Source organism: Parasteatoda tepidariorum, chromosome 3 (genome assembly GCF_982258835.1).
Source record: "Parasteatoda tepidariorum strain Cologne lab strain chromosome 3, Ptep-v5.0, whole genome shotgun sequence".
Classification (NCBI taxonomy): Eukaryota; Metazoa; Arthropoda; class Arachnida; order Araneae; family Theridiidae; genus Parasteatoda; species Parasteatoda tepidariorum.
This window is the reverse complement of record NC_141757.1, coordinates 20,151,723-20,166,069: the sequence shown is the minus strand read 5'-3', so window position 1 is coordinate 20,166,069 and position 14,347 is coordinate 20,151,723. Positions and strand designations below refer to the sequence as shown.

General features: G+C 27.3%; 1 protein-coding gene across 2 annotated transcripts; it reads right to left on the bottom strand.

Annotated features, from left to right (window-relative positions):
• Positions 1 to 418: 418 nt before the first annotated feature.
• On the bottom strand, positions 419 to 13,685 carry Paf-AHalpha (Platelet-activating factor acetylhydrolase alpha). Of its 2 annotated transcripts, XR_015432442.1 has the most exons (7): positions 13,495 to 13,682; positions 12,184 to 12,257; positions 11,115 to 11,204; positions 9,415 to 9,531; positions 6,597 to 6,719; positions 3,643 to 4,478; positions 1,410 to 3,344 (listed from the first exon to the last, which is right to left on the bottom strand). XR_015432442.1 is itself a non-coding variant. In XM_016057685.4 (6 exons), exons 2-6 carry the CDS (start codon positions 12,247 to 12,249, stop codon positions 4,206 to 4,208), a joined length of 669 nt encoding a protein of 222 aa, XP_015913171.1. In that variant the 5' UTR covers positions 12,250 to 12,257; positions 13,495 to 13,685; the 3' UTR covers positions 419 to 4,205. The 2 variants fall into 2 exon arrangements, 1 of the variants encoding a protein (XP_015913171.1); XM_016057685.4 differs by having other exon boundaries at positions 419 to 4,478; positions 13,495 to 13,685.
• Between the last annotated feature and the right edge of the window lie 662 nt (positions 13,686 to 14,347).

Genomic DNA, 14,347 nt, shown 5'->3' with positions numbered 1-14,347 from the left:
ACAGTTATATAGATAAAATTTAGGTTCATACAATATATCTATTTAATTAAAATTATATATTTGAATAGTATAGTCTTAATATTCTATATAATATTGAACATACCATTAATTATAATATATTTAAATTGATATTGAACTTGAAGTTTTTGCTAGAAATTTTTTCATTTTATGAGTTTCCTAAAATAAGAAGTTATTAAAATTGCATGTATTTTTTTTTAAAGGCAATAAGAGAATAAGTGTCGCATATTTGGAATAATATAACTTACTTATTTTAGAATTATTGGTTTCGTCCAATTTTATAAGGTTTTTGCACCCAATAAAAAACCTGTTTAGGATATACAAAACACCTGATTTCAAAGTTATATAAGCATTCTTCTATCACAGTAGATCACAAGACATTAAATAAGAATCAATGGTATTAAGCAAGTCAAAAAGATGATTTTTATTTCTGAAACAGATGCTAGCACGATATAAAAATACAGCTATAGACAACACTTCAAAAACTTAAGTGATAACATATTCTCATAAACAGGCTTCATGCACACCTACTGTACAACAAATATTGCATTCACAGAGATCATTGGTACTTTTTTAACCACTAAAGAAGGCACCAGCAGCAGAATATTAGTTTTTCATTCAAACTGTTTGAAGCATATTCAAGAACTACATTTGTGCATACATTCCAGATCTGTGCTTACAATTTAAAGCTTCAGCCCATAGAAACACTTTTGTTTAATCAGAACAGAAAATTAAAAAAATTGTTTGTGCAGGCCAAAAAATTTAAACTCTTCATATTAATTTTATCAATGTAAAGAACAAATAAATATTAATTGAATGATATTTCTTGGTTTCACAAAAACAAGGAATATTCCATTTCAGGGAGGGACATAAAAAAAATATATTACCATGATAAATAAGCATTGTTGATGTCAATAATTTAGCAATTTTTTAGGACCCCACAAAATAAAATCTTACCCCAAAAAAAGCCGAATGAAAAATTTGGGAAGGGAGATAGAAATGTACAATTTGCTTGGGAAATTCGGAATTTATTCTCATAAAATTTAAAAATTAGTTACAAAGTTCATCAACATATAACACTTCTGACAGATAAAACAATTATACATGTTACTTGCTGAGCGTTAAAACATTCCAATTGAAATATTTGCATGAGCCTCTTAATATTAATTTTCAAACTGAGCCCCATTCTTATAGCTTTGGAGTTAATTTTAAAAAGATTTTTCAATAGTTTAGTTGACAGTGCCCTCGGTTAATGAACTTTGTAACTGATTTTGAAACTTGGTGAGAATAAATGGTAGCAAATTATGCATTTCTATCTCTTTACATTTGTCATTTTTGGGATAGCCATCTTGAAATGTTCTCTATTTAATAAAAATATGAGTTACTTCTGATTTCTTTTTTCCTTTACAAACTGAACATAAAGCTTGTTGCTTTTTTTTTTTGCAACATAACCTGCTTTATTCCTGTTATTTATTGAAAAAATGTTATACAGTTTTGCTCCGGAGGCAATTTTTTTGTAAATTCTTCTTCAATAAAAAAAACTTAATGGTTAGGTTTGAAAGAATGATTGAATTTGTTTCTTCTTTTTTAATGTAACTTGTTCAAATTAAAATACTCTATTATATTTTTAAATAATGAAATATATATTTAATGAAAAAAAAAATAGATAATTGAAAAGGTTAAAGAAATACAACTTGTAGCTTTAAAAAACAGCATACATCAGATATTTTAAAAGCTAAAAAAATAATTGATATAGAGTTGAAATAATACATTTTAGAAGAATATTATAACCTTGAATATAAATTACTACAGCTAAAAGAAAGGGCATTAGACAATTTAATTAAAAGGCTATCTTAACATTGGTAAACCCACAACATAAATAATATGGGAAAATTTTACTCTTTTAAGTGTTCATTCCAGTTTTTTTGTAAATGTGATCAAGTGTCTTCCCAATATTATAAAATAGAGAAGAAATGCAAAGGTAAATATTTTATAAAAATTATTTCTCCTCATTTCAGATCTTACAGGGTTTAGAAAATTATTTTATTTATTATGTAACAAGAAAACAATGTGTAAACTGTAACCTTTTGACAATCTGCATACATAATTATGCTTCCAAAACTGCATGCTTTTTTTCAGACATTGGCTTTTTCTAAACAGGATATTTCTTTTGTTTTAAAATCAAATTTAAGACATTCTCAAAAGAAAAAAAATTATTAGATTGTGATTACATCAAATGAATCTATGAAATGAGAACAATGTATGAATGTTCACAAAATGAGTGAAAAAAAAATAAGCAATCATTTATATTATACAAAGCAAAGGAAAAATTTTTCTTTTACAAAATAGGTCAATGTTCAAAAATTCAAACAAGCATTTTTTAAATTAAAAAAAAAAAATCCATTTTTAAATTTAAAGATCTTAAAATAATCACATACTCAAAGCAATTCATAAACCTCAAAAAACTCATTTTTAATACATTCAAAAATGGCAGCAAATATATACAAGGGAAAAAAATTAAGAATATAAATAACAACACATAACAATTATAAAATGGAAAACAAGATTTGATAATATTGATAAATAAAAAAATATAAGATACCTATAAACATTGAAGCAACTCTTACAAGATATAATTTATTTCATATCATACATCAAGAGTTATACCAAAGAGCAAATAACAGACTCTTTTATTTAATCACAACATAAACATTTTGGAATTTTTTTTCTTTTCACATACAGTAGGTGTTTTTATAATTTAAACTTAAAAACCAAATTTTTTACTAAAAAACAGTATGAATTGTAAACAAAACTATTTTAAACAAATGTTCACTCTTTAAATTAGCTGAATTAAATAAAAAATAAAACTTTTTTATAAAAACAAAGTCGGTGAAAAAATATTTTTAAAATGTCGTAAGTGTAAATAAGTGATTAAAACTATCAGTACAAATGGTTTCAGGTTTTTGGATTTAGCACTATAATCACAGATTTTTAGAATATAAAAACATGACAGCTTTTTTTATTCCATTATCAATTAAAAAAATTTAACCAGGAACAGGAAATTTGTCAGAAACTTATAAGGAATACATCTCACAGTTTCCAAACATGTCTATTCAAGTAGATCACTCATTTAATGATGAACAATGCAGTCAGTATTCAGTAGTAAGGATGTCTCAAATCAAAACTTATCTCAATTTTTTTTTTATATTAAAATTCAGCAAGTTTTAAACATAATTTTTATATAATTTTCTGAATTTATGTATTTTCAAATTGAAATAATCTACCAAATTATTAGATCAACATAATTTTGAAGGTGTGAATAATCACTTTACCTTTTTAAGTAGAATTTATTATGAGCTATACTTAGATGTGAAGAAAGATAAGAAGCCCAAAATCTAACCCAAAAATTACCTTGTTAAAAAATATATATCCTTTAAAGAAATATTAACTAATTGCAATTTTAAGTGTATACAACTGGAATACAACTTTCAGCTCAGGAAAGAAAAAAAAAATTTTACATAAAAAAAGAACAAAAAAAGAAATTGTACTTTTTTAAAGCTTAAATATGAGATTTCACTTTCAAATTAACTAACATACGTTTGACTTGATAATTACGTAATTAACTTCAGCTGACAATCAAAAAATTTTATAATTTATTTAATTTTCAATAGATTTAAACACTAATTACAATAGGAAGTAACCCAATTTTGATCCACACAAATAATAAGCATTTTAAAATTAACACCAATTGAGAAAATAATAACCATATTTACAATTTTATAGGCTGTAATACCACTTTCCCCAAAAAAACAATTCTCCCTCTCAAAATTTTTTTTTTAAAGTTATTATGTTTAAATAAAAATAACTATTAAAAAAAAGGTAAACAGTTATAAATTTTATAGGCTTGAATATGTGGTTTTACTTCCATAATTACTATGTGATCTTCCACTGGCAATCAAAAATTCTTACAACTTATTCTATTTTAAATTGGTTTAAGCATTAATCACAACAAATCACTTGATTATGACAAATTAATCTTTTAAACAAAATGATTCCCTTCCTACAACTCACAGATTGTTGACATTTTATAAACACATAATTACTATAAATGATATAGGAACAATATCACAAAAGCAAATGAAAAAAAAAAGAGGGGGAGGGACACATATTTCTGAGTCAGGGGTAGATTATTCAGCATCTTGAGAATTTACAGAATCAGTCAAAATTTGTTGTAACAAATCGTATAATATTTCAAAAGATTTACTATACGCAGACCGCGTAAGATGTAAATAATCATACAAATCGTGGTGAGATACCAGGCCGTCTGGCTGCACAAAACCAGGATCGATATCTATGACTTGAGTGTTAGGAAGTCCATGGGTTGCAGATTTCAACTTTTCATTGACTTCATTAATTTTGCTACGAAGAGGATTTGGTTTGCGACCACATGGTAGGAGTTTCTGTGAATAATTAACAGATATTGATTAAAATCTTGAATTTTATAAAAATTTAAAATACAGTACGGAACTGATTATCCGGAACAATCGGTACCATCGCTATTCCGGATAACTGATTTTCCCAGATTTCTAAATCGCTACAAAAAGCCATTTTTTTTTTGTTAAACCCAACTAAAAAAAGAAATATTTGGAAATAATCTTGAAAAAACAAAGTAATACACTAATGATTATTTCCAAAATGATGGTAAGGTAAACATCTTTCAAAAAAGAAAGAAAAATCCTAAAATCTTATGAGGAAAAAAATTTTTTTTTAAATGGCGGGAAAATTTATCGAATTTTGTTCCGGTTTTTTGGTTTTCCGGTTTACTGATTTCCGGATAACGGGTTCTGTACTGTATATGATCATTACATCTCAACGGAACAACATACAACAACATGAAAGATAGGCCCAAAATCAGGATATTAAAAGATCTTACATCTCCCTACACACTTAGGGTTGCCACACAAGTCTGGGAAAAAAATTCCCAGTATTTTTCCTGTACATCTTATACACAATGCATTAAGAAGAAGATGTACTTGTGTGAGCTGTATTGGGCCAATCGTACTAGTTTTCATTGCTGGAAAAACTTAAGAGAAAAAACAGAACAGCTGAACACACTTATATAATGCTATAGTAATGAAATAGCTTAGTATAGTTGAAATATCATCTTTAAATATCCCATAGATTACGGATTAAGTGGTCACCATTTTTTAAAAGATGAAAATAAGAAACAAAATTCCCTGTATTTCCCAGTTTGTAAAGAAAAAATCAAAATTTCCAGCAATTTCACAATTATTTTAGGCGATTTTTAAATTCCCTGTATTTTCCAGGTTTTCCCTATTCTCCCCGTGGAGTGGCAACCCAGATAGTCTGGATTCTAATCATAGGTTCAAGTTTTCTTCCGTGAAAATCTTTCAACACTTTTGAAAATTTCTAAGAATAATGTACTTCGTGATCTTTCATATGTACCATTGCTTAATTTTTGAAACCCCCACACTTGTTTCTTATTTACTTTAAGACTGCTTCTCCTAACCCAATTGTTTGCACAATTTTTTTCTTGTTGCATCATATTTGTCTCCTTACTTTTGCTTATCATTTTGTACTAATCTCTTATCATTGAAAACTGAGAAGATTTGTGTTCACAGAACCGAAACTACAGTATGCCCATTTCTGCTCATCTATTTGTACTTCATTCACAATGCTTTGCTTTATTCATACAAAGCACAATGTATACCCAATCTTCATTGGGAGCAACTTTTTTCTCTCTTTTGTTTCTATTCAAGAATGGAAAGAAAAAAAATCAAAAAATTAACATAAACATCCATCCATCCTTCCAAAACTTGCATTTTGACTTAGAAGGTAATTACACACCATAAAAATTTATATAATTACATACCTGCCAACATTGGAGAAATAAAATAACTGAGATTTTACTAGCGACATTTTTTGGGCTACAAGTAGTTTTGATACATCATGCAAGTCAATTGGAAATAATATAATATAAATCTTAATCTAAAGAAGTTTTTTTTTTTTTTTTAACACCATTATTTATAATTACTTAAACTATAAGCACTCAACATACTGCAGTACGGGCAATAGCATCATCTGTTGAGGAATATGAGAAATATTTTTACCATTAGTTTATATTTTATCACCAATTTTTTTTAAAAACTTCTTCAACAAATACGAAGAAATTTGAGATTATACGGGTAAACAGGAGGCTTGGACAGTATGTAAATTAGAGAAAAAGCCCGCAATTAAAAAATATTTAAGAACTCAAAACTAAGCATTGCCATTGAATCAAAATGAATTTATTTCTGGCACAACAGCCCAGAGTGAGCCAAGGCTTTTTATAGAAGATTTCTCTATGACATCCTATTTTTTGACCTGGAATGTTTGTCTTTTATCTCAATCACTGTAATTTCAGCACAAATATTCATTGGTTTCTATATATAATTTTAGGTTTCACATACCTGAGTAGTATAAATTCTATTTATATGCTATTAACAGTTTTATAAAAAAAAATCCGATTTTTAATTTTAAATTTCAAGGAATATTTAAAATACAGTAATGAGACTTACCAAAAGAATAAGAGTTGCATTAGGTTTTTTCTCAATTATAGCATTAGCACAGCTCAAAATTCCAGATACAATTTCTTCAGCGGAATGATTGATATTGTTTGCACCAACACCCAAAACAATTATCTGACAAAAATAACAAAAATTAAGCAATAAAAGAAATGAATTAAAACGAATGTATATTAATTCAAGATATTAAAACACTGCCTTATTTTATGTTTTCTAAAAAATTTTCTTCTAGAATTTATTACAGGAAAACAATATGATGGCTTAAAACATATTAAATGCACATCTTAATACTTAAAAAATAAAATCTTGTACAAAATAGCAAAATCAGAAAAAATCAAGTCTTTTTCAAAAATCTTTTTTGTTCCTTTTTAATCAGATTTTTTTTGTACTTCAATCAAATTTTTTAAATTTCTTTTTTACAATTACCAATCAAAGCTCTGACTGTACTTAATATTAGTTAATTGCTACAAACTAACCAGTAAATAAATAAAATCACAGTAGTCAAGCTTAACACTCTCACGAATTGTAATTAAATTTCATTATTTAAATTCACTAGCTACAAATTCAATAAGTTTTAAAAATAATTGCATTTAAATAAAATTAATTAAACAAGGAAACATGTTCACTAAATGGCAAATTATTTATAAATTAAGTCTATTTTGAGCATCAGATAATTTTTATGCAACTCTCATTATATCTGTCAGTTAAACCTTAATTATCAATGAAATCAGACATTAAAAAAAAATTCATAACCTTAATATACTCCTATATTATATTGTGTAAAAAAATATTTTTGACTATCATATAAAATATTTTCTGCTTTTAAAAAAGATGGTTGATTTAAATCCATGATTTTTTGAAAACAAATCAAATTTAAAAACCATAGCAAATCTTGCAAAATAGTAAATATAAATTAATATACTGAAGACTTATAATAATTATCTGAAATATTAAATTTGTATTACTTTAGATTATTATGCTATTTCATTATTAGATAATAGATACCGGTTTGCACTTTTATACAAATCTGGAAGTCCAAAATTTAAAAATTGAGGACAAAATTGCCTCCTAACTTCAGGATGCTGATTCTCTAATGGAAGCAATTAGTACAACACCAACATCACCGAATGCTTTTCTGCCATCAAATTAAGAGTAATTGTCTCTAATACTGGAAGTAGAGTAACTTGTAGTGTACCTGACAGGCTATGAAGATTTTGTTATTTACTTTGCTTTATTGCATACAGCATAATTTTTGAATTTGAAATTTCTTTAATTCTTTTTTAGAGAAATAATTTTTCTTATTATTAATTTCAACAAAAATTTGGAAACTCACAACTATCTCGGGACATTTATTGAAATGTTTAATAATTAAGGACATTTCTGGACACTTTCTCTCCCTGTTTTTTTTTTTAAAAGGAAATGAAGGAATTTAAGAACAACTTTGTATATAATAAATTTAAAAAAAAAAAATAAATAAATATCAATTTATTTCTCTCAAATTTCAGCATTTTTCACTAATAAAATTTTTGGATTAAAATTATAACTTTTAACTTTCACTCCTGGATTTTAACTTTCTCTAGCCATCCTTTGATCTTAAAAGGAAATGTTTAGTTGATATTAAGAAGGAAGAAGCAAACAAATCAACATGAATAACCTATTTCTACTAAATCAGGCTTATTTAAAATAAATTTAATTCTATTCCCAATTAATTTAATTACTTATACTTCTATTGCAGTACTAAATTATAAAAAAAATGGAATATTTATATCTTTATATCTAATAGATTAATAAAAACCTAGTTATTGAAATCATAATTTAAATAATTTTAAACACTTGATTTACTGAGAGATCTTAATTGGTAGGTAGTTATTTTTAAAGTAGTAATGGACAATTTAATAAGATAATAAATTAGCTATAGAGGAGATTTAGACTAATTAAATAATATTTTCTCTTTCAATCTTAGTTTATTAAAACTTTATTTTTAATGAAACAATATCGAAATGTTTGTTACAATAAAAAATTGCGACTAAAGCTAAAAATCCGGCTAAATTGCTTGTCAATGAAGAATGATTTTTTTGATTAATAGAAACACATATTATAAACAGATAGGTAAATTTAGTCAGTGATTGGAGGGTCAGTGACCAAAAGATATTACTAGTCTGCACATATTTTCAAGGGTCCAGTCCCCAGGGATGCCCACCCTCCCCAAGGCCAAAGGGAACACCCCCCAAAATTTAAAAAAAAACCCACCCTTTATTTCCAAAATAACAAAACTATAAAAAAAAAGATTTTTTAAACAATTGTTTAGCTATATCTGATGATCTAACTCAATTATTCACTGTTTAAATTATTTCGTAAAACATTATTTTTTGGAAAAGTATTATTTTGGAAAATTATAATATTTTTAAAACTACAAAATTGTATAAAATGTTAAATAAAAAATATTCCAGTACCTATGGCAGTTTGTCTTCCTGTGAGCACTCTTGCATGTTTATAGATTTTTTCTTAAAACAAGTAAATATAGTGAACTTAAAAAAATTACCATACGAAGAATGCATATTACAATTAAAATAAAATATGTTATTTTGTCATAATAACCAGACCAAAACAGCAAAATGAAATTGAAACACCAAAACAACATAGCTTACTACATCAATTGTTCATCGGTTTATCACTCATTATTTTTGCTCGTTCGAGTAAAATTTTACCTATCCAATGATCAACTGAACACTGTTAATAATAAGTCATGATTAATTATTTCTAAGTAGAGAAAACTAAATTTTAACAAAGAAATATAATAATAGAATAACACCTTTGGATCAGTAGAGTCAATTTCTCCATTTTGAATCCTCCACAAGACATTTTGAGTTTCATCTTCAGCAATGCCTAAATTAAGGCAATGAAGAGGAGCAAACAATTTTTCCCACATCTACAAAAATCAAACAAAGAATTAATAGAGTTAACTTTTAACACAGCTATAAAACAAATGCATTTCTCCAACAGCAGTTATATAATGTAGAAAATTCACAGACTGTGAATTAAATCAGTAAAATAAATAATTAGACTAAAACTGCCTTTCTATGTAAATAGTACATTATTAAATATGAAATGATCAACTAATCTGGTCTTTTATTGGCCGGAATACAACTGATCACTTTTTTGTAGAAATAAAACAGACATACGTCAGTAGGATTTTATGGAGATAAGACTATTTCATTTTTTATAAAAAGTAATATATTCCAACTGTGAGTCGGGAGGGTAATGGAGGTTAAGTCCCACAATATTTGTGACCTACAGTATGAAAGTGATAACATGGTCAACATCACTTACAGGTCGCCATTACTTTCCAGATAAGCTGGTACCCATTGATTGGAAGCCTGGTGGGCTCTAAACTGCTATTACAGATCAAACCCTAGTCCTTTGCAATGCCAGCTCAGTGCTTTAAACCACTGACCCACCATGAATCAAGTATGAAAATAAGAGCCAGCATGGCTCAGTTTTTTTTTATACTTTTAAATTTCACTTTAATAAATTTAAACAACCAAATCATAAGCACACAGGATTATATTCATACAGGATCAAAGCAGAGTTTGCAAGGTTTAGGACAGAATAGGTTTATCTACTGTTTAAACCAGGGTTTAAATCGTCCTGTCCAAAACTGTTCTAAATCCCTTTATTCAAATTATGTCACAACTCAAAAAAAATATTGTGAAAAATAAAATGTTTTTGAACAAGAAACAAAATGAAGGCAAGTTTTTGTGTCATTAAAAAAGTTGATCTTTATTTTTAATATTGCATTATTTATCCTTTTGCAAAAACACAATTTATCAGCATATTTATTTATATTTATAGGTATTCACTTTTGTTGTTCAATGAATTATCTGGCTTCAAAGGTTATAAATCTTTTACCATTATATTATATTATTTTCCTTTAATAAGTTGAAGCGAATTGTACAAAAAGTATCAAATATTTATTAATATATGTAATTACTATGTGTACAATGGTTACAATATAGAATTTTTGCCTGTTACCAATGTTCAAGGCTTTTGACAATTCAAGACAGTAAAACCCATGTGTCCTGTAAAAAAAAAATTTAGGACATTCAAAACCCCAAACCTGGATCAAAGACGCCGAACATAAGAAAAAGTGCAAAGCAAAGCGAAAGAACAAACTTTTGCAATGGTATATATGCATTTCATCGGTTTGAATTCAGACCAGTTCTTTGTATCTCAGGCCTGGCATAGAAGTTTACAGGTTCGTTAGGTACACTAACTTTGGAGCTTAAACCTAATAACGGTGATTACACCACAAATATGATTTAAATATTTATATTACTGTCACTTTATTTTATTAAATAGCATATAATTTATATGAAATATGTTGTGGATTAAAAGAAAATGAAAATATCACAGATATTCCTCAGTTCATTCTAAATTGAGTTACAAAACATAAACCCTGAAAAAAAAAAAACTGAATGATGTGAAATCTGTGAAAATGAGGATAAAACTTACTTCAGTATGAGCAGCCATGCTTACAACATAATCTCCTAAAAACAAAACTTCTGGCTCTTGCTCCCTTGCAGATATTAGAAAATGTTTGTGCTGAAAAAATAAAAAATAAGTACTAATTTTTTTTTTTTTTTAACATTTAACCTATTTTGTACAGAAGAAAGGAACAAAACATATATAAAAAATATTTTCTTTAAAATTTTAATTTCCTATTTTCCCTTCTTTTTTGCACTTTCCATAGTTTCACAGCATTATCAACAAATTTGAAATTTCAGATATTTCCATTCTTTTTCTTTAAATTCAGGTCCTGTTGCTGATAAGTGTACAACCATTGCTATAGCAGAGTTTGAAGAGATGGCAAAAGTGTATCAGATTTATTAGTGTTTTAAATATAAAAAAAATTTATTATTTTCAGGGATATGCACAGTTAAGTTTTATTTAAAAAACTAAATGTAGAAATAGGCCTGATTATCATAAGCATAGTGTGAAATTTTCTTTTGAGGATGCACTTTTTTTAAAAATTGTTGGAATATATGTATTAAAATTAAAACTCAAAAAACAATACAGTGAAGAAAATTTTATAGGTCTTCAATTTGACCCCCTTCCCTCTTGCTCTCGTCAAAACCATGCAGTGTGTTTGCTTCACCTATTTCTCGTACCCATGATATTCCCGGGCTAAAGCGTTCTAAAGAAATACACCAAAACAGTTTAAATATATCTATTTCTTGGGCCTGGAACTTTTTTTATTTCTTATTTTACACATTAGATGACTGCACCAGACTGTTTATAATGTAACTGGGGTGAGATGTTAGCCTTTGCATCTCATCTTCGAAATTTATCGTACAAGAAAAAATTACATATATTAATTAACATAATGCATAAGAATAATAAAATTCTGTTTTAATGTTTAAAACACAAATTTTTCATATTTAGACTTTCCAAATATTGTCAACCAGCTACGTGCCGGACAATTGTAATAATTTTCAAACAATCCATATTACGGTGATATCTAGTTTATGCTAGACTAGTAGTATTTTTTTCTTCAAATTTTAAACAACTTCTATAAACTTACAATAGAAAGCCATCTGTCATCACCTCGCTTATCTTCTGGTGGAGCAGCTTCACTTGCTAGAGTCATTTTAAACACTAGATAGTAAAAAATAGATAAATATAAATTATTTCTTTATATGAATAAACTATGAAATATAAACATTTGCAAGTTTAACGAAACTAACAAGTTATAGTTTGTCTACGCTAAGAAGTTCCCTCTCCACAAAATCTGAGGCCGTCTGCTACTATAAAAACAAGAATAGTGCATTTCAGGGAAGGTAGCTTCTCTTCGCTCTAAACCAAACACAGAAAACCGAAGAAAAAGAGACTCTTTCTCTTGCCGATCTGAGCCAAAACCTGATTAAAACAATTTCCCCATACCTCTATTGGAAATAGTTATACCTCGTTACCATAGTCACCGCCACGGGTCGAGGCGAATGGCTAGGGGAGTTCTTACTTTAGACAAACTATATCTGCTTTAAATTACTTGTTAATGGACTACATAAGGATTCCAGATAATTTTAGGTAGGTAAGTGAAAACAAGTTATTTCATGACAGGGTTTTTGGATTTACAAAAGAAATATTTTATTAATAGATATGACAACAAATGAATTAACTACATGGCATATTTAGTTAGAGTCATAAATATACACTGCAGATCATATAATCTTCTTATAACTCAGTAACTAAATTCTTATTTTTGCTATAAACACAGTTTTTTTAAATTTATTATGCAATGCTTTTTTTACTTCGAAATTCCAGAGGGCGCCAACTCGAAGGGTATAACTTGTAGCCACATTTCTCAACACATTTATTTTTTTTTAAATTTTGCAACTTTAAAATCTTTTGGGCACCATGGCAATTATTATTTCGCGCGAGCAGATACCGATTCGGAATTATCTCCAATCTTTTAAAACTCGATTCATTGATAATAGAATAATAACAATAAGGAATTATAAAGGCATGCAATTAAACAAATGACAAACAGAGCATGACAACATCAAGTACACTATGAGTAAGAAGCCCACTTTAACAACCTAGAGTTAAATTTAATACTCAATGTGCTAAAATGTAAATTGAAATACTATTACTAGATTTAATTTTTTATTCATTACGTTTTTAGTAATTAAGTGGACAGGGCATAAAAAAGTAATTATGTGAGCACTTATTTCGTCTAAAACAGCATAGTACAATTATAATACAGGGCAATGTATCACAAAATGAAAATTCCATTTTCTTTCGATCATGATAGAGTTATAAATTTTTATAATTATTTTCTAGAAGGAAAAAGAAAAACTTGAAATTTATGTATAACATCTTGAGTAAAACTTACAGTAGAAAACAAAGCAGTAGAAGTAATTCTGAAAATTTCAATTTTTAATAGAGAACAACACCGTCTTATAAAAATTGCCTAGCACTTTTCATCAAAAATTATTAATAAACTTAAAAATTTTAAACAATATCACTATCCCTGATAGAGGAGAAAACACCACAACAAAAAATATCTATTAAACAAAAAACGATTACGATTTTCTCTTGATATTAACGATTACGATTTTCTTATGAGAATCGCTGCCTGATTAAAATTTGTACACTATGTATAATTTATATCAAAGAATGGCAACAACATCTTCAAAACATCCGAATTTCGTCGGGGAAAAAAAGTAATTTTTGGTTTTTATCCGCAAATAAATTATTGGTTGAGCTTAAAATTTTTCCGCATCGTTTCATATCTAATGCGCGCGAAACACAAATATAAACACAGTATAGGGATTATGTATAAAAAAATATGCATAATACATACATATATTATAAATTTTTTCAAGTTTTATCTCTTTAGTCTGCTCTGCAAAAAAGTAAAACAAACATTGCATGGATGCATATTTTTGTGAAGTGTGACAACATGTTATGCACTATTTGAGTGTCACTGCACTGAATCACAAAATCTTGGAGACCGTGTTTATATAGTCATATAGCGATATAGAAATCTTCCTGTCCTAACAAAAGCTCTTTTGAAAGTAATATTTTTGTTACTATTCATAGTAGTACGTTGAAAACAGGGTTCATGTTTGTTTTTTTTTAAATTTATGTATATATTAATATGTAACATATAAAGCTTTAACAAATTTTTTATGTTATTTCTTTATCTAAATTCCTCTTTATTTATTATTCAAAATTAAACTTGA

Bases quoted from the DNA above. Each gene is read 5' to 3' on its own strand.
- Paf-AHalpha (XM_016057685.4), bottom strand. From the start codon at position 12,249: ATGACTCTAGCAAGTGAAGCTGCTCCACCAGAAGATAAGCGAGGTGAT. The intron at 9,532-11,114 runs GTAAGTTTTATC...TGATTTTTGTAG, and splicing joins GCATGGCTGCTCATACTGAA to ATGTGGGAAAAATTGTTTGC. The intron at 4,479-6,596 runs GTAAGTCTCATT...AATTATTCACAG, and splicing joins ATGCAACTCTTATTCTTTTG to AAACTCCTACCATGTGGTCG.